Here is a 19,393-nt window from a genome sequence, read left to right as displayed (position 1 = left end):
TCATGATAATGATAACTGGTAAACTTCCAGAATCTTTATCAGCATCCTGATAAATCTGGTATAAAGTCCAAAATATTGTGAGAATAAATAACTCATTAAGAGGATACACATAATATGATGTTATAATATTTTATATTGTGTTCTCTTTTAAGACAATTATATACTAGAGGCATTTTACAGTAACAATTAAAGGTATTTAATAAAAAAGAAATGAAAAAAGAAAACTATGCTTTTGTATCAGCAACAATGTGATAATTAAGAAGAGAAAACTTTCTAAGGCTCTAAGGAAATAATGATATAAACTAAAAAAAGGCAAACATTTAAAAGTAGTTACAAATAATTGAGGGTAGTTTCATAATAAGAGGTTTCAGAAAGGCTGATTGGTTTGTTTCAAAGAACTCCGCCTAACTTTGCACTTTTATTGCATCGGGTTGACACAGACAGCATTAGATATTCACACTTCTACTGAACGCGGGTCAGCGAAGGACAACGGATCATTAACAGGTCAGTTCATGTGACAGCTGTCTGAGAGAATGGGAAAATTACTATATTGTGCGGGATGGCAAATAAAAATAACTTTTTCCTCGGTGAATTAATGTGATGTCAGTAGACTTAAAGAGCGCGAGCCTGCGATTGCATTTTGTATCCCTAAGTTTTTTGTTTTTTTTTTCGTTTTTTTCAAGTGCACTCAAAAAAGCCGCGCCTCAAAAACAAAAAGCATTCAATATAGTAAATTACGGTATGAGAATAAGTCCATTATAAAATTATAGTCTACTGTTAGAGTTAGTTGTCTATCGTTTCGGTCTCGTCTATCTGTCAGATTCCACACGGAATGGCGCAACAATAAAATTCTTCAGGAAGTGGGTGAAAGTTTACAACCTTTCCTCTATTCAACGCTCTTGATTTGTCATTACGAAAAATAACGATGACGACCATACTATACTAACGCCCACTTCTTTGAGGTGTAGTAAAGATATGATTAATTTGAGAGCGAAAGCTGATTTCCCAAAATAGATTTTTATAGGGTATTAATGCTCCTTGTTTGCCAGTCTAAAGGGAGGTTGAGAGGACACGCCTTTACCATTCCTTCATTTCTCATTACTAGATTACAATATTTATATTACTCACATAACGTGTAATAATTCTCTTCCTAGGCTTAAATATAGACTATTTATTATTATAAATATAGCCTACTTATTATGACATCTTATTAGTAATTATATCATTGATAATTTCACAATATGAATTTATTATATTATATTAGGACATTATATTATATTATAAAAATTTAAAGTCTGCCATCATTTGCTTACCCTCACGCTGTTCCAAACCTGTGTGAGTTTATTCTTTTGAGCACAAAAGAAGATATTTTGAAGAATGTTGGTATCCAAACATTTACGGTAGCCATTGAATTCTATAATATAGATAAAAGTAGCTACTGTGGAATAAATTCATACAGGTTTTGGACAACATGAGGGTGAGTAAATGATAACAGAATTCTACTTTTTTGGTGTATTATCCCCTGTGTTTGTGTTTTTGAGATGGATCTAGACTGGCTGTGATTACTTGCGAAGTAAATGTTTAATCTTTTCTGATTAATACTGCAACATCTTCCACAGAATGGCAGATAACGGGAAGACAGCAGAGAAGGACACAGAGGCTACTCAGGAACAACAGGTTAGTCACACGCTTCATGACTCATCTACAGACAGTTTCACAACAGAAGTCACTATGAAACACTGAGTGTTTAGGTCATAATGAAACCATTCTTGCATAAAGTGACACATTTAATTTAGTGCATCAATCTGTGTAAAAATGGTTTTACAAACACGTCAGAATCAGGAATTCGTTCTGCTTTGTTTCATAAATGAACTTCATTCTACATTAAAACTGAGAATAAACAGCAACAAACTTTAACATTTGTTTTTCAGAGTGTGGTATCCCGAGTGAGCAACCTGCCGCTGGTGAGCTCAGCTTGTGGTGCGGTGTATAATGCCTACAGCTCTACTAAAGACAGCGTGCCGCTCCTGAAAGGAGTAATGGAGGTTGCAGAGAGCGGGGTGCGCACGCTGGGCGCTGCTGCTTCAACAGGTTCCACACCCATACTAGACCGACTGGAACCTCAGAGTAAGGATATCAGTCTTAGATGTAGCGTGTATCTTTTACGCCTTGTATTTTATTTAGTTGTTTTTGTGTTCTTTCTCTTGTGTAGTTGCAGTGGTAAATGAATATGCCATTAAAGGGCTGGAGAAGGTAGAAGAAAACCTTCCAATTTTACAACAACCAGCAGACAAGGTAAAGTCTAGACTGACTTGTTCTGCATGCAACTTGTAGCACCTTAATTGCTATATGAATCAGCATTGTATCTCCATTGCAGCTGGTATCCGACACAGTGGGCATGGTGTACCAGTCAGTAACAGGAGCAAAGGATGCTGTGGTGGGGGCTGTGCTGGGTGGTGTGGAAAAGACACGTATGGCTGTGGCCGGTGGCATAAACACTGTCATGGGGACCCGTGTAGGCCAGATGGTCAGTAATGGTGTAGATAAGGCCCTTACCCAATCTGAAGACTGGGTGGATCAGAACCTTCCAATCAGTGAAAAGGAGCTTGGTGAGTGTAGTTGCACTTTAGACCCGGTAACATAATTTAAAAAAAAATTGAATAATTATTCAAGTTAAATGTAAAATTGGGTAAAACAATCCAAAAATGTTTCTGAATTCAGCCTTGGGTTTGAATACACATTATCACAATGAAAGGGCGAAGAGCACATTCCTGCTGGAAAGACTTTTTTGTTTCAGTTCTGGCAACAGCTAATGAGCCGAAATGAAGCAATAGGGAATGCAGTGTTAAGAAAACATTTCACTTTCAAGTCCCACTATTGCTTTGTTACCCAGAAATAAAATGAATAACACACTAATCTGAATCTCAAAATGTTTCATACAATAAAACAATATTTCATGTATACTTACATGTATGTATTTTATTAAATGTATATAAAATACTGTTCTAAAGTTTGGATTCAGTCTTTTTTATACATATATTTATATGCATTAAATTGTTTAAAGGTGACAGTAAATACATTTACATTAAAAAAATCAATTTCAAATAAATGCTGTTCTTTTGAACTTGTATAATGGTTTCCACAAAAATATTAAGCAGCATAAATGTTTAAAAAATTGATAATGTGATGATATTAAAAAATGTTTTTTGAGCATCAAATCAGCATATTGGAATGATTTCTGATGGATAATGTGACACTGTAGACTAGAGTAAAGGCTGCTGCTTTGCAATCACAGAAATAAGTTACATTTTAAAAGGTTTCCAAATAGAAAACTAGTATTTCACAATATTACTATTTTTGTTGTATTTTGGATCAAATAAACGTAGGCTTGGTGAGCATAAGAGACTTTTGAAAAACATACAAATATTTTAATGAACTCAAACTTTTGACATGTATGAATGTAAAATGTTGACACCACCAGTGTTGTGTTTCTGCCTACAGCTGCACTGGCTGAACCAAGACCAGGTGAGGAGGAAGGATTCATAGTAACTAGTAGACCCAGCTATTTTGTCCGCCTGGGTAAACTGTCTGCCAAAGTTCGGGAGAGGGCGCTTGAGCAGTCTCTCATTAGGGCCCGCAAAGCCAGAGACACTACGCATGCAGCTGTGACTCAAATGACCAGCACTATGGACCTGCTAGAAAGTGCCCGGGCTACCTTGGCCAGTGCCAACCGGCAGCTAGGAGGCGCTCCAGAGCAGCTACTGCAGAGATGGAAAGAATGGAAGGAAGGGCAGCCCAAAGAACTGCAGGAGAATGTAACAGCTGAGGTGGATACAGCAAAAGACAATGAAGAGGTACAGTTTGTATTTTACTTGGAATGCAATACAATATACGTCTATGAATATTTATATGTCTTACTGCAGACTGTCTATCAGACACATTCTCAATGTATATATGTGGATGCCTCCTCATAGGAGCTGGAGTCGAGAGCCCTGTCAATGGTACGGGGTTTGAGTGATCAGCTGAAGGTGGCATGTTCAGGGGTTGTGTCCAGTGTACAGGGTCTCCCAGGCACTGTGCAGGAACAGCTTCTGAATGCTCGACATACAGTTGGAGAACTCCAGGCATCACTGAGCAGCACCAAAACACTCACACCCATGCTCTTAGAGCAGACACGGCAGCAGGTTGGCCAGGTATAATCAATCTGGATGTATGCAGTTTTGTACATAGCAGTTGTTGAGATCTATTTTATTCTATTCTAAAAATGTATGTAGAATTTGGAAAGTTTCATGTATATTTTCATCCTTTAACAGGTACGACAATCACTGGATGGAGTCGTGGAGTACCTTCTCAATAACACTCCTCTCAATTGGCTGGTTGGGCCTTTTGCACCTCAGAAAACAGAGAAAGGCGACTGAAAATGTAGTACAATTTAAATCTGATGTTTTAATGCAGTAAGGTTAATATATGGTAAAAAAAATAGTTGTATCTTTAAAAAAAAAACTTAACTAGTGTTACTAAATTGTTTATATTACAGTATAATGAACATAAAATGGCAAATTATCATTTCATCAATGTCAGTATTCTAAACCAAGCATTGAAACCACTAACAGGTAGAGTATGAAAGTTTCTGCTGTGTAGCATTCAAAAGATTCTGGTAGATTCCTTACATACTGACTACGTGTACTTTCTGAATAAAATCAAACCATGCATACTTCACTGGTTTTGTAATTCATGATTTGCATTTTATAACTCTTGCAAAATAGATATGCAGATTTTTCTAAAATACAAAATAAATGGATCAATGAAAAAAACAAAAAAACATTTGTGTTTGCTTCCTGGTCACAAATTAAGTATTCTAAAGAGAAGTCTGATTTTAAAAATGAACCATTTCAGCATATTTAAGAATATGTATGCAATATCACAGAAGCCAGTTCACCTTTATAGTGAGTATCTCTGCTCTGCTCTTGGGTGTAAGGCAAGACACATTGTTTTTTCATAAAATGGTCATTTTTGTGGTCATTTCGTCTCCATAACATGTCTTCTTGAAGACTACTGGAAAGAAAACAATTAAAATACACATACACACAATAAGTGATTATTTATTTTTACATTTCATCTATTTGCAGCTGTATACTTCAATTATGATGATACGTATATTCAAAGGCTGTTTTATTAAAATGAGTTCTTTTCTCATTCACTGACCTAGAAATCTAGACTTCACAAGAAGTTTTATTCCTATCTATATAGTGAAGGTTTATACTGAGGGATTTGTTTATATATCATTCACTGTGATTTATGTAACATTTTATTCCTTAAAACATAAAAGGTATTTTTTTATTCTCGCTGCTGACAGCATTTTCTGATTTATGGAGTGATGAATCATTCACGGAAGCTTTGACACTGAAATTGAAAATGAAAGCAAACACATTCCAATAAATTGCACATTTTGCCTTCCCTAATATATCTGGATTTTCACCCAAATTACTTTTTCCAACCAAATAAACTGCATGCTATATATATAAATACCTGGCAGCATTGCTGGTGTGGACTTGACTGGACTGGGGGAAGTGTGACGAGGTTTCGATGTCGGCCCAAAAAGGGTGACGTCACACCCGTTGTTTCGAATGACGTTGAGAGAAGCAGGCCGCACGCGCATAGCAGGAACCTACTCTGTCAGATTTCTGTGGATCAAGGTCGTCGATTTCTACTCAATCACACGGAAATACGGGTAAATATTCGAGCTAACGGGAGTTTTAAGCCACCGTAAGTGTCCGTGGGACGGTCTCGAGGTCCCAGCTGTCCGTTTTGTGTGCGTGCCATCACGTCAGCTAGCCGTTAGCAGAGCTAGCGCGTTAGCCTGGCTAGTTGAGTATCACAAACAAAATGACTTTCAGTCTGGTCAGCGATTTTAACGCGGTCTTCTGTTCGTAATATTAACTACGTTCGAAGGAAAATGTTCGCTTTCAATGTCGCTTTGACGCTGACACCAAGTCGATTTGTTGTTTGTCGCGGTCCTCTGGTCAAAGACAAAATGTTTTTCTAATTGCGGAGCCGCTCTCAGCTGATTTTTCCTGGACATGCTCCAAAATAACCTTATTTATTCCCCGTTTGCTTTGTGAGGTGCCTTTCGGATAGTTAAGGTAAACTACTATTTCAACATTAGACACTTAACCTACTCGTTGTAATTTATTCTAATCGAAGCGCAACTGTTGTCGGATTGAAAATCGTCATTTGATCAGCAGACTGTTTAGATTTCAGTAAGTTAAACTGGATCATTCTTTGCTTGTTTGGGAAACAAAACGCAAACAAAGGAACTTTTGTTTTCGTGCAGCACATTGTCAGCCTGTAGCAGGGTCTCCAACAAATAAGTCAAAGGGGTTAAAGTTGGGTTTGCTCACTGTAATGGGAATTCAACAACATTAAACAGTTTCATTGATAAACTTTGTGTCTTAACTTCTCTCTTCCTAAAAAATCTTTTATTTTATATAGCCATGTCAGGAGTAAAATGGGTATTATTTTTAAATCTTTTTAGCAAAGTCAAGAGCGCAAAAGATATAAAATGTGATGCATTTAGTTTCATGTTAACAGTGTCTGGCATGTTATGAGCCAGCAATTATACATTTATAGTTTTTAATGTGTTTTAATTGGTAACACTTCATTTTGAAGTGTCCTTGTTACACATTACATGTGTTTATAGTACTAACTTTAAATTATGCCAAATTATAAACAACTAACCCTGAACCAAACCCTAACTCTATAGAAGTTGCATATTGCTTATTAAAGGGTTACTTCACCCAAAAATGAAAATAAGGCTGGGTTTTACTCACCCCCGAGGCATTCTAGGTGTATGACTTTCTTCTTTCACACGAATCGGAGTTATATTAAAAATTGTCTTTGATCTTTCAAGCGCTGTCATTGGAGTCAATGGGTGTTGCATTCCTTCAGTCCAAAAGAAGTGAAATAAAAAGCGCCCTTCCATAAAAAAAAAAAGTGTCTCACGTGGCTCCAGAGGGTGAACAAAGGCCTCCTGTAGCGACTCGATGTGTTTTTGTAAGAAAAATATCCATATTTAAAATGTAATGATCACTTTAATCTAGCTTGCGCCAACAGTTGTACATAGAAGCATTTTCGGGAGCACGATGTATGAGGTCAGCGTTGCACATGCGCCAGTGAGTCTCGTGAAAACCAACGTTTGTTTACAGGATCAAAAGAAGCAAATTTCCTTACTTTAGCAAAGGAAAACCAGACTCCTCTTGGCTTATATCGAAATCCTCCGACATTCTTCTTTACAAATCCTCATTTTGTACTTTTAATTAGTGACCGCTGTTTTTTTTTTATCTCTCCACAGCGTTTCTGCGTGCGTCACTTCTGAGCAGCACATGTGCAAAGCTAAACACATATGTAATTCCCCCGGAACTGCTTCCGTTTACAACAGTGAGCTCAAGGTAGATTGAAGTGATCATTACGTTTTGAATATGGATATTTTTCTTACAAAATTGCATGCAATGCAACACCCGCTGACTGCAATGATAGAACTTGAAAGATCAAAGACAATTTTTAATATAACTCTGATTGGATTCGTCTGAAAGAAGAAAATCATATACACCTAGGATGCCTCGGAGAGGGGGCGAGTAAAACGCAGCCTAATTTTTATTTTTGGGTGAACTGACCCTTTAATATAGCTAAGTACTCATTTTTGTAGGACAACTTACAGTGGAACCAAATAGTTTTGCTCAACAATGACAATTGTGTCATTGCTTATTCACCCTCATGTTATTCCAAACCTGTATGCTGTTTATTTCTTCCAAGGAACACAAAAATAGTTTTCACATCTTCACATTAATATTTTCCATACAACAACAGTTCACAGTGACCATGGAGTGTCAAGCCACAGAAAGGACAAAAAAGCACCACAGATGTCTAATATGACTCATATGCTGTATTCACACAATGCTATTATGTAGTTTCAGAAGACTTGTAATTTAGTACACAAGCTGTATAACGTTTATGGTGCTTTTATAAGCCTTTTTTGGAGCTTGATTGTCAGTGGAAACAAGGTTTTATGGAAAAGATCTATGTGAAGTAAATTTTTCTTTTTCATAGAAAAAAGTCATATGGGTCAGGAATGACATCAAGGTGAGTAAATCTTGCCAATTTTATTTTTTTGATATTTCCTTATAAATCAGGCACGTTCTGCCACTTCATGATAAATATGCTTATGAAATACTAATTCTTAAACCCGAATTCTAGGATCGCCCTCTCCCGTTCCCCTTACCCCCCCTTCTCAAACAGCATGGCTCAGGAGACAAATCAGACGCAGGTGCCAATGCTTTGCACTATGGGATGCGGTTTCTATGGTAATCCTCGCACCAATGGAATGTGCTCTGTCTGCTACAAGGAACATCTGCAGAGACAACAAGGAGGGGGACGAAACAGTCCCCCAGGTGAGAAAGGTAGGATACCTGGAGATTGATTTACATGACACATGCACCTATTGTATTAGGAATCAAACATGTTCACTCAGTTTTGAGGTTAAGCAGAGTTCATTGTTAGGTTCCTCCATTTCTTCCAGCTGCCACATCTCCTGTAGGTTCCCCAGGTGCGTCTGCGGTAATGGTGGAGTCCACCCCTGTACCCACTACAGAAGCCGCTACCCTACCTGAAGAGCGCACGTCTAGGTAAGAAGTCCTTTATAAATCTGAGACCGTTCATGCTTCAATTGGTACAAGTGCAAAACAGTCTGTAGCTCAGTGGTAATCTCTTAATGAGCACAAGCTGCTTATGATGATATAGGAAGGAATTATAACAAATAACCCGTGTATTTGGTTGGATTGTGTTTATGCAGTAGTTCGCCCAGCCCGGTAACCCAGCAGATGACGGCTATGAGCATCTCCCAGGACACAGCAACCACTGATTCAGACAGAGCGGAAGTAGAGGAGGAAGAGGAGGAGGGATCCTCTAAAAGCACAGGTCTGCTGAGTCTCATATATCCACATTGTACAAAAATATTCTATTCTGAAAATATACTAAAACAAAAATTTTAAAAAGGTCTTTCCCGGAAGAAATTGAGTTTTGATCAGTGATTAAATTGAAAGATTCTATATAATTTTTACCAGTACTATTGTTGTTACTTCTATGTTTTTGTATAGTGATTGCTTTTTAAGAAAATGTTATTTCATTGTAAATTATGTATTTAAATGATTGTTAATGTTGCCATGAAAATAGCCATTGTTGCTGAAATGGTGTTAAAATACAAATAAATAAACACAAAATCATTCTCTGGGATATTATAGTTAACTAATACTAAAACCATAAAATGGCTTTTGTTCCTTGAAATGAAATAAGCTTTAACTAAAATAATTCAATTCAAGTTTATTTGTATAGTGCTTTTTACGATACAAATCATTGCAAAGAAACTTTACAGAAAATTGCGTTTCTACAATATTAAGTGGTAGCTTATCAGTAATGACTGTCAGTTTATGTGCATATGGCAGAAATGTTCAGAAAAATCAATTAAAGACGTAAACAAACAGATGATTAACAGCAATTATGCAATCAAACTTATAGCAAAATGTGGTAGTTCTGTATGTTGTTTCGGGGTTAGCATCCCCGAGGTCCCTCTGAGGGGTTGGCATCATCTCTTCTCAGGTGTTCTGGATCCAGACTGGAGCTTGTGTAAATCCTAGTTACTAGGGCTGTGCAATTAATCGCATTCGTTTGTCATGCGCATCTCTTCAGTAAAGCCTGTCCCGTAATTAGTACTAAATCACCATCACCGGCTTTCAGATTGAGCGGGTTTCACTACACAGAGCCGTAATTCACTGACAAACTAGGCGATATCGTGTTCGAAATCTAATGCGATTTATCTGTGATCACAAGACAGACTAATGCCAAAAATTTCAGTGAAAGCCACTCAATCTGAAAGCAGGTGGTGCTGATTTACTACTAATCACGGGACCGGCTTTACTGATGAGATGCGCATGACAGTCGAATGCGAATAATTGCACAGCCCTACTAGTTACCATGGGATGTAGTGTGGTAGAAGACTAGTTAGGTACGCAGGAACTAAACCATTAAGGAACTTATAAGTAAGTAATATTTTGTAACTGATACAGAACTTAATAGGTAACCAGTGCAAAGACTGTAAGATCGGGGTAATATGATCATATTTTTTTGAACTGGTAAGGGCTCTAGCCTCTGCATTTTGGACTACCTGTAGCTTGTTTATTGAAGATGCAGGACAGCCACCTAGCAGTGCATTAAAATAGTCCCATCTAGAGGTCATGAATGCATGAACTAGCTTTTCTGCATCAGAAACAGGTAACAAAATACAAATCTCTGTCTAATACAGGTGCTGGTCATATAATTACAATAACATCAAAAATATGATTTACAAAACAGACTGCCACATAACGTACAACGCTCCAAACTGCGACTAAAACAGTCGCATTTGCGACCATAAATATTAATTTGCGAGTGACGTTTTTGCTGAGGTCGCCACTGGCGACTACCCGCCGAAAGCTCCTCAGGATTTAACCGCTAAAAAAATTATCATTTGCTTCATTCTAGCAGCGCCCCGTCTGTGGTAAAACGAAATTCGGGCCGAAGGTTAATACACACAACTACACCGGAGTGTGGACCTGCTGCGTGTACAACAGCTTTCAGCCGAGATCGGCCCATAGGGAAAAAAGCCGGCCGTCAGCCAGAAGTGTTTTGTAGAGTCGGCGCGGCTCTGGTCCATTATCTTCTCACCGATGCCGAGACTGAACTACAGAGACGCATTTCAGCCAGAATCAGCCCGAGTGTTATTGCTATCTGGGTATATATTTACATGTTATAACTTAAAAAATTTAATGTAATGCCTTTTTTCCTAATTGTTTTGCGATCAAATCTTTTGTTATGTTCACGTATTAAACTGAGACGATGCGCATTAAAGTTTTAGTGGAAAAGAGAGTTTCAGACAGTCTGCCGCACATCAGAGCTGACGCACACAGTCTGATAAACGCAGCTCCGCTGTGCAGCGAGAGAGAAATGACGGAGACGCAAGAAGGGAAAATACAGCATCTATTTCGTGCACAACTTGAACAAACTAGAACAGGTAAAGCTGTCAGCTGTGTGAATACTGGCAACATCGTTAACAATTCTCATTTATAATAATTACTAATATGGCTTCTTCTAAACAAGATCTTGGTCTGTTTTCTTTTAATGCGTGAACTTCATTATTTGAAGTGCAACTGCCGTCCAGTAATCGCAAAAAAGCTCTGTGCTTTGTCACTTCTTAATAAAAAGTACCAGCTTTAAAATTATTCCGAATTCATAACGAAATTCAAACAATAGGCTACAGTTTTGGCGCTCCTTAATGCGGCAGGCGCGGTCGCTTTAGCGCCTCAGTTCAAGGGCAAGTGAACCCATTTAATCTTTCTCTTTACTAATATAGTACATAGTGAACATGAATTAACATCAAAAGCTAGGCTATTTTATAAGAGATCCTACAGTACAACTTACTGAAATGTCTCATGTAAAAGCTCATTCAGTGTTTCAAACTGCGGAAAACCTGTAAAGCTTGTAAACACTGCAACGTAATATACAGTTTACCTTAGAATAACCATTAAGTGTCCATAAGCTCATCAGTCAGCTAAAAAATAAAGGTGCTTAAAAGGTTCTTCACAGAACCATCTTTGATTCCACAAAGAAGCATTCAGTCAAAGGCTCTTTAAAGAACCATATCTTTCTTTATAATCTGGAGAAACTTCTTTCACCACAAAGAATCTTTTGTGAAACAGAAAGGTTCTTCAGATGTTAAAGGTTCTTTATGAAACCATTTAGACAAAAAAGGTTCTTCTATGTCATCGTCGGATAGAAGAACATGACAGTATGATTGAAATGTTAAAATGTAAATAAATAAATAAATAAATAATAATCGTAAAATAAATAAAACACGTTTATTCTGAGGCACCTAAAAAAAAATTTGGCTCCTAAGTTTTTTTCTATAGGAGCCAATGGCTCCTTACTCGATTTTTTTTGTTAGGAGCCCTGTAATATAACACCCAGATTTTTCACTGTAGAGGGAAGTAAAAGTACATCTGTCTAGTTGCAAATTGTAATCTACGAGATTCTGTGTAATGTTTTTTGGTCCAATAAGAAATATCTCTGTCTTATCTGAATTTAATAGTAGAAAATTATTGGTCATCCAATCTTTTACATTTTTAACACACTCTGTTAGCTTAGATAATTTAGAAGTTTCATCTGGTCTTGTTGAGATATATATTGTTGAAAACTAATCCCGTATTTTCTAATAATATCACCAAGGGGCAATATGTATATTGAAAATTAGCAGAGGACCTAGGACAGATCCTTGTGGCACTCGCATATTTTACTGGTGATAAATGAGATGACTCCCCATTTAAATAAACAATGTGGTAGCGATCGGACAGGTAGGATCTAAACCATCTTAAAGCCTCCCCTTGAATACCCATATAGTTTTGTAATCGGTCTATGAGTATGTCATGATCTATGGTGTCGAACCCAACACTAAGATCAAGTAAAACCAGCAATGAGATGCAGCCTTGGTCTGACGCAAGAAGCAAGTCATTTGCAATTTTAACAAGTGCAGTTTCTGTGCTATGGTGGGGCCTGAAAACTGACCCGAAATTCTTCATAGAGATCTTTTTTTTTGCAGGAAGGAGCACAATTGAGCAGACACAACTTTTTCTAAAATTTTGACATAAATGAAAGATTTGAAATGGGTCTGTAATTTGCCAGTTCACTAGGATCTAGTTGTGGTTTCTTAATAAGAGGCTTAATAACTGTCAGCTTGAATGGTTTTGGGATGTGACCTAACGATAACGACGAGTTAAGTTCATGCTTACAGTAGCTTGGTGAAGTAGACTCATTTAGACCAATATAATCATTTGGTTTTAGCCAGGTTTCAGTCAAGCAGAGAACATCAAAACTATTATCTATGAAAACATCAATTACAATAACTGCTTTGGGTGTGAGTGATCTAATGTTTTTCTGGTTTAATCACGATAAGATTAGATTTTTCTAGATCCTACTTAAAATGTATATTTTGACCTCTCTATTTGGGGTACAGACACAGTTGTAGTAGATGGGACAGCGCAAGTACTTCTGTCATTTAAGCCGGTAGAACAAAAGCCATCATAGCAGTTATTTGAGAATTGGCTTACTAGTTATATGGAGTGTAGAAATAAAATGAATCAAAATTATTAAAAACTGTAATAGGAGCTATAATATACTATAACAGCACTGGTCATTCTTGGTCTCCTGTTTTATATCAATTGAATAATTATTAGCAGTGTTTGTTTAAAAAAAACGCTTTCATTTTAGAAGCACATTTCTTTGGTTGTTTAAGCTGTTTTGCAGCGTTCACAATTTGAATACAATTTTGTAAATTTGCATTTTATAAATATATTTCTTATTTTTCTTTTAAAATCACTTTAAATTTTTGCTCATTAAACCATTGCATACATACTTAAATGTTCAACAAATCAAATAAATAATTGCCAAATTATTCTAATATTAAACCAGTTGTTAGTAGAAGTTTTATGTAGTATTATAATAATTCTGTGGTTTTGATTCTGATAGATTTGAGATTTGATGTTGTTCATATGTTTAATTATGAAACACCATAATATAAAAAGAAGAAACAAATCTGGGAAAAACTTGAACAACCCTATCCAAAATTAAAGCCCTCCTTTCAATTCTATTTATGGGAAGACATGAATACTGATCTTTCATTAAATCATTGATATGAGTGTCGGAGTCTCCTGTATCCTCCGAAGCTTGGAAGTTTATTATGTTTTAGAAATGATCTGTCTAAGTCTGACCATGTCTTTAATCACAGGGCCAGTAGGGGAAGCTGCACAGGCTTCTTCAGACGGAGATCAGACTCCTGACAAGAGCAAAAAGAAGAATCGATGCTTCACTTGTAGGAAAAAAGTTGGCCTCACGGGTAAGAACCAATGGAGAAGCTTTTTGTTTCATGAATGAGGGCTGGGCTGCACAGCAGTTTTCAAAACTTTACAAAATATAGCTTTACTACTAAGCTGTTTATATTCCTGCTTAGTTCAGAGAGTCAGTTTTGGTATTCAAGCTCAAAAATGAACTTTTTTTGTTTAGTCTTATTCCCATTTCTTTCAAACATACAATGATTTCCCTGCATGCAAATGTATGATCATAATAAGAAATGTTTCTTGAGCAACAAATCAGCATATTAGAATAATTTCTGAAGGATCCTGTGACATTGAAGACTGGAGTAATGATGCTGAAAATCCAAGGAATAATTTACATTTTAAAATACATAAAAATAGAACATTTAAACTGTTTAGAACATTTTTTTTCCAAAAAAATTAAAAAAATAATTAAACAAATACAACCCAATTTCAAATTCATTTCCATTAAAATATAAAAAAATATAAATCTGTCAATTTGAGTTAATTTGTCATAGTTTCTGTGTGTAGTCAGACAGCATACTGCAAGTTAGTGCTGCATTTCACATGTTCCTGCTGGTATCCTGCCTATTCTTTAGAGAACTCAATGTTAAAACTTATATCCATCCAAAAAACATGGCTGATTGAAAGACTGAATCAACTTTCCTTTGTTTTCTGTAGGCTTTGACTGTCGCTGCGGTAACCTGTTTTGCGCTATCCACCGTTATTCTGACAAACATGACTGTCCCTACGACTACCGAGGAGCCGCTGCCGCCCGCATCCGCAAGGAGAACCCCATCGTTGTAGCTGAGAAGATTCAGAAGTTATGAGGACTGACAGCTAAACGAGCAAAAATTGTTTGACCTGCAAGTCTTGGAACAATGGCGCTGAATAACACCATTCTAAACTGGGTTCATGTCTTCATTGTAGGATAAGGTGGGTGGGGTTGTAGGGTACAGCCCCTGCTTGGCCACTCCCTAAACTATCATCTCCCTGTCTCTCCCAGAAGGCCGGTGTAGAGGTGTGTGTGTGTGTGTGTGTGAGAGAGAGTGAATGTGTGACAGGTTGTGAGATGTGTGGTTTTTTTTTTTCTTCTTTTTTTTTTCTAGAGAGCCAGGGAGAAGAGGGATTGGTTGTCAGGTGGGCATCCATGTGCACCGGGGGGAGGGTGGACTCTTTAGTTTTTACCCTGGCATTGATTTTTGTTAGGATATTAACATTATTTTTTTATAGGAGCCCTGTGAAGTGGGATCAGGAGTCCAATTGGAAAGGGTGGGTGGGTCATCGAGAGGAAATTTCTCTGATATTGCATTGAAGAATATAGATTTTAATGACTACTCCCACATTTACCCATGTAAAAAATCTTTTACTGTGTAATTCTTTTTTTCTTTATTCTGATGAATTATCCCGACATGTCAAATCCCAGCCTGTGCATTTAAAATCTATTTCTCTTTTATATATTGACTTATCATGCTAATGTTGGGTGCATGAATAGTTATCGGATGGGGTTTGAAGGGGGGAGGGGTGGGGTGTAGCAAAAGCCTTGACATAAGCGAGCGACTGAGGTTTTTTTTTTGTTTGTTTTTCCTTTTCTGTTTTAATGAGTGTATGGCATCAGAAGATCTATATTAATATATTGTACGTAGCTTGAATTGTGTGATTGCATTCTATTTATTTTGTATTATCATTTGGTTGGTTGGTACTGGAGGATTGGAAGCATTTGTCCAAAAAAAAAACATCCAGTAGTTTATCCCTTAATGATATTTAAAAAAAAAAAAAAATTAAATTAAAAAAAAAAAAAAATTATAGGTCCTGATGGAGTAGAGTCAGACTGGATTGGGCTTTTCAGAATCAAAGCACAAGATCGTTCTTCAGTTTCTTCGCACAAACGCAACAAAAAGTGCAGTTAGTTTAGGATCCTCCGTGCTGTACGGAACCTAGCAGGGCCTGTTATTGCTAATGCACGCCAGCGAGGAACTTTTTTTGACCTTTGCCCTAAGAGCAGCAGAGCTTCGAGAGCAAGGAATTCGATAACCACCAGCAACGCTGCATGCTCGCACAAATATTAGGCCAAATGCAGAGTTTGCTACAGCCACATATTAACATTGCAACACGAATGTAAAACAAACGTCCCATTGCATGGGCGAATGAAGCCTGCTTTCCAAATGAACAGGATTCTAATGTAAATATTATGTGGCTGCCATTCTAAAAGAGAATGTTTAAGGTTTTAGAAAAAACAGGAAAGGTTCAGCAGGAAAACGTCTGTTTTGTGTTTATGTAGTGTTTATTAACTACCCATACGTAAGGAGAATGGTGCGCTGTGGTGTTCTGTCATCCTCTTGTGTCTTTGTGCTGGTTGTGGTTTTAATTAATTTTTTTTTTTCTTCTTTTTTTTTGTAAAAGGGCTGGAACAACCATTTTGTATTTATCCTTAATGTGATCCAGCAATCTTCCCTCATAATGTCTCTTGATTTTCCGTGATTCTTATAGAGTACCTTGACTTGTTGAAATCAACTTTTGTTGATGTATCCGATTTGAAGTCCTGGTAATGACCTTGCTGCTTTATTAAGGAAATAACCTGAGCTTTAATTAGCACCGTCTGTGATTGCAGCATTATCCTCGGTGGGGCTGCCAGCTCAAGAGGGCTTTTGTGAAAGGCAGGTGTAAGTGGCTCAACGAGCTGGCATGTGTACATGCCATGCTTGGCTGAGCCGGCATCCTGACAGCCTTTTAATGAGGTTTGGATCTCACGCTTTCTGTTTCTGTCTGCTCCGTTTGATGGAGGATAATCCTACCGTTCTAGGGTGTAGGGATCCAGACAGTGTATGGGAATGCTAGACTCCAGTTCCTGGTGAGATTGTTGTAGTGTGGTGGGCACAAAACTGTGAATGTGGTCAACCGCTTGACTATGAAGCTCCAGTGGGTTAAAAGCCAGTTGGTCACCTCTATTGCTGCCTTCAGTATCTTATCAGACCGTTGGCACTGTATGCCAGTGCATTATCCCTTCAATGCTAGCAATGATTAACCGCCTTCATTGCGTGTTATTGAGCAAAATAGAGAAGTGACATCTTCCTTACGTGTAACTGAAGAAGAATTGCCTTGATTTTAGTGAAGGTGTCGAGTTTCGTTTGTCTCCCGGTAGTTCATCAGAACATTCGGATGGGTGATGTGAGTTTCAGCTCAGGCGTGTTCGGCAGTACGTTAACCAGCATTCATGAATTAATTTACCAGCATGCCCAGTCCCCCAGAGACACCACCAGATACCTTTTTGTTTTCTTTTTAAATTTAGGATTGTATGATGTGTATGAGTAAGTATAAAACCAATAAAATCACAAAGTTTATTTTAAATTTACACAATGTCTTGTGTGGTTCTTTTATTGTGGGCATATATTTGCCCAGAAAAAGCAGTGTTCTCATCAGGAGGGCCCAGTAAATCTTAAAATGATCAAAATTGTTATTTTAACTTGAATACAATTTTAGAAGAACATTTAAAAAACAAACAACATTTAAATGACACATTTTGAGCTTTTTTTATTACAAAGAAGTGCCAGGGATACCTATCAGCTAAGATCAGACAACTTTTGAAAAGCGGCCTTGGACCCAGAAGGTTAATAAACACAATCCTTGAACCATTGTTTTTTTTTTTTTAATAATATAATCTGAAGAATGTTTTCCCTCTATGAAGCGCCTTGGAAAAAAAACTGTGGAAATGTGTTATATATAAAGAACATTAATTTTGGATGTTGGATGTTTAAAGAATAGTTTGCTGAAAATGTGCTCACCCGCAGGCCATCCAAGACGTGATAAGTTTGTTTATTCATCTGAACAGATTTGACAAAATTTGGCATTACATAATTTGCTTACCAATGGATCCTCTCCAGTGAATGGGTGCCGTCAGAATCCAAACAGCTGATAAAAACATCACAATAATCCACACGACTCCAGTCCAATCCATCAATTAATGTCTTGTGAAGTAATAAGGGGTGTATTTGTGAGAAATCCACATTTTAACTTTCATTTGTAGCTTCTGGAAATATATATTTTTATATTATGTTATATAATAAATAATTCAATATTATCATGGACTACGTAATCCAAAATAATGCGTTGATACCAATAAGGAACCTTTATTTTTAAGAGTGTAGTGTGTCAAATTTTGCTGAAAATTTACTTTGTGTTTTGAGTGGAGTAAACAAGATCTGTAAGCAGTGCAAATGTCCTGTGTCTGTATATGAATCACCCTGTATCACTGCCACATCAGCAGCTGCCCACCTCACCCTGTTTCACCAGCAGGCAGCTGGCTATTGTCTGTGAGCACATATGTGGTTTTTATTCACTGGGTTTAAATGAGTTGACATTTATCTGTTAGATTTAATGTGACCGCATGATTCTGTTGTATTCATTTACACTTTGTATGCTTGTTAATGAGTGAAAGAAATAAGGAAGTGTTTTTTTTTTAATTCGGTTCCATATAAAACAGTAGTTCTCTCTGCCTGGAAGTGCCATTAAGATAATCTCTTCTCCACAAAAGAATGTCAGCAGCATCTCCACCCTTTTTTATTAGTGATCTCAATGATCAATTAACTTGGTATTCTAAAGTCTTATATGACAAGTGACTTGATTGTCTTTCACTTTTGTTGAAAGAAAAGTGAAAATAGGCTACACAAACCGCAAGCATTTAAAAAAAAGTTTTTTAATGCACATAAACAACTTTATTTAAATAAGGGTATTTGGTAGATGTCTCTCGCATGACTGTAATCATCAGCTGTCTGGCAGATTTTACATCGCTATGCCAGCTGATCTGACAGAAGTTCCTTGGATGCTCCTCCCTCGATGTCTCGTCAGCGTAATTTCCGGATGCGGTACAGTGAAGAGCAAAGACGTTTTAACAGGAGGACTGTCATCCACTTTGTATGATTTCCTCACTGGGGACTCGTCTAGTCACGTGCGACTTAGCGGACCCTCTGATTGGTTACATGCCTCTCGATAGTGCGCTTTTCAGATATTTCATATATATGACCTCTATATATATATATATATATATATATATATATATATATATATATATATATATATATATATATATATATATATATATATATATATAAGGACTGTAATTTCTTTTAAAAAGCCAAGATACTGATCTGATATTGATACTGATATGTCAAAAAGAAAGTTACTCCAAAGGAAAAACATTGTTGGAATTCCCATCTGTGATATATTACAAATTTTGCATTTCAAGTAAGGCGAGAAATGTGAACATTTTACGCAATATTTTCCTATAAATATTTTGCTTACAGTGTTTGCAGATGCTTGACAAGAATGTTCTTTTTGTAAAAATACATTAGATTTTGTATGGTTTTATGCTTGTAAAAGTGTAAACAAATTGCCGAAAGAGATTTGGATTGATTCAAAATCAAAAAATGTTGATTATTTTTATA

The 19,393-nt window shown here is 36.9% G+C and overlaps 2 protein-coding genes across 3 annotated transcripts; both read left to right on the top strand.

Annotated features, from left to right (window-relative positions):
• The first annotated feature begins 362 nt into the window (after window positions 1-362).
• Window positions 363-4,719, top strand: LOC109095369 (perilipin-3-like). Its single transcript, XM_019109077.2, has 8 exons — window positions 363-504; window positions 1,620-1,677; window positions 1,932-2,127; window positions 2,213-2,295; window positions 2,378-2,609; window positions 3,502-3,854; window positions 3,975-4,193; window positions 4,314-4,719. The coding sequence occupies exons 2-8, from the start codon at window positions 1,621-1,623 to the stop codon at window positions 4,416-4,418; spliced, it is 1,245 nt and encodes a 414-aa protein (XP_018964622.1). The 5' UTR covers window positions 363-504; window position 1,620; the 3' UTR covers window positions 4,419-4,719.
• An 824-nt stretch (window positions 4,720-5,543) lies between these two features.
• Window positions 5,544-15,630, top strand: LOC109095373 (AN1-type zinc finger protein 5-like). Of its 2 annotated transcripts, XM_019109080.2 has the most exons (7): window positions 5,544-5,731; window positions 8,107-8,139; window positions 8,254-8,456; window positions 8,576-8,681; window positions 8,849-8,973; window positions 13,868-13,975; window positions 14,634-15,630. In XM_019109080.2, exons 1-7 carry the CDS (start codon window positions 5,628-5,630, stop codon window positions 14,780-14,782), a joined length of 828 nt encoding a protein of 275 aa, XP_018964625.1. In that variant the 5' UTR covers window positions 5,544-5,627; the 3' UTR covers window positions 14,783-15,630. The 2 variants fall into 2 exon arrangements, with proteins under 2 accessions (XP_018964625.1, XP_018964626.1); XM_019109081.2 differs by lacking the exon at window positions 8,107-8,139.
• Window positions 15,631-19,393: the final 3,763 nt, after the last annotated feature.

Source organism: Cyprinus carpio, chromosome B8 (genome assembly GCF_018340385.1).
Source record: "Cyprinus carpio isolate SPL01 chromosome B8, ASM1834038v1, whole genome shotgun sequence".
NCBI lineage: Eukaryota > Metazoa > Chordata > Actinopteri > Cypriniformes > Cyprinidae > Cyprinus > Cyprinus carpio.
This window is presented reverse-complemented; position numbering and strand designations above follow the sequence as displayed.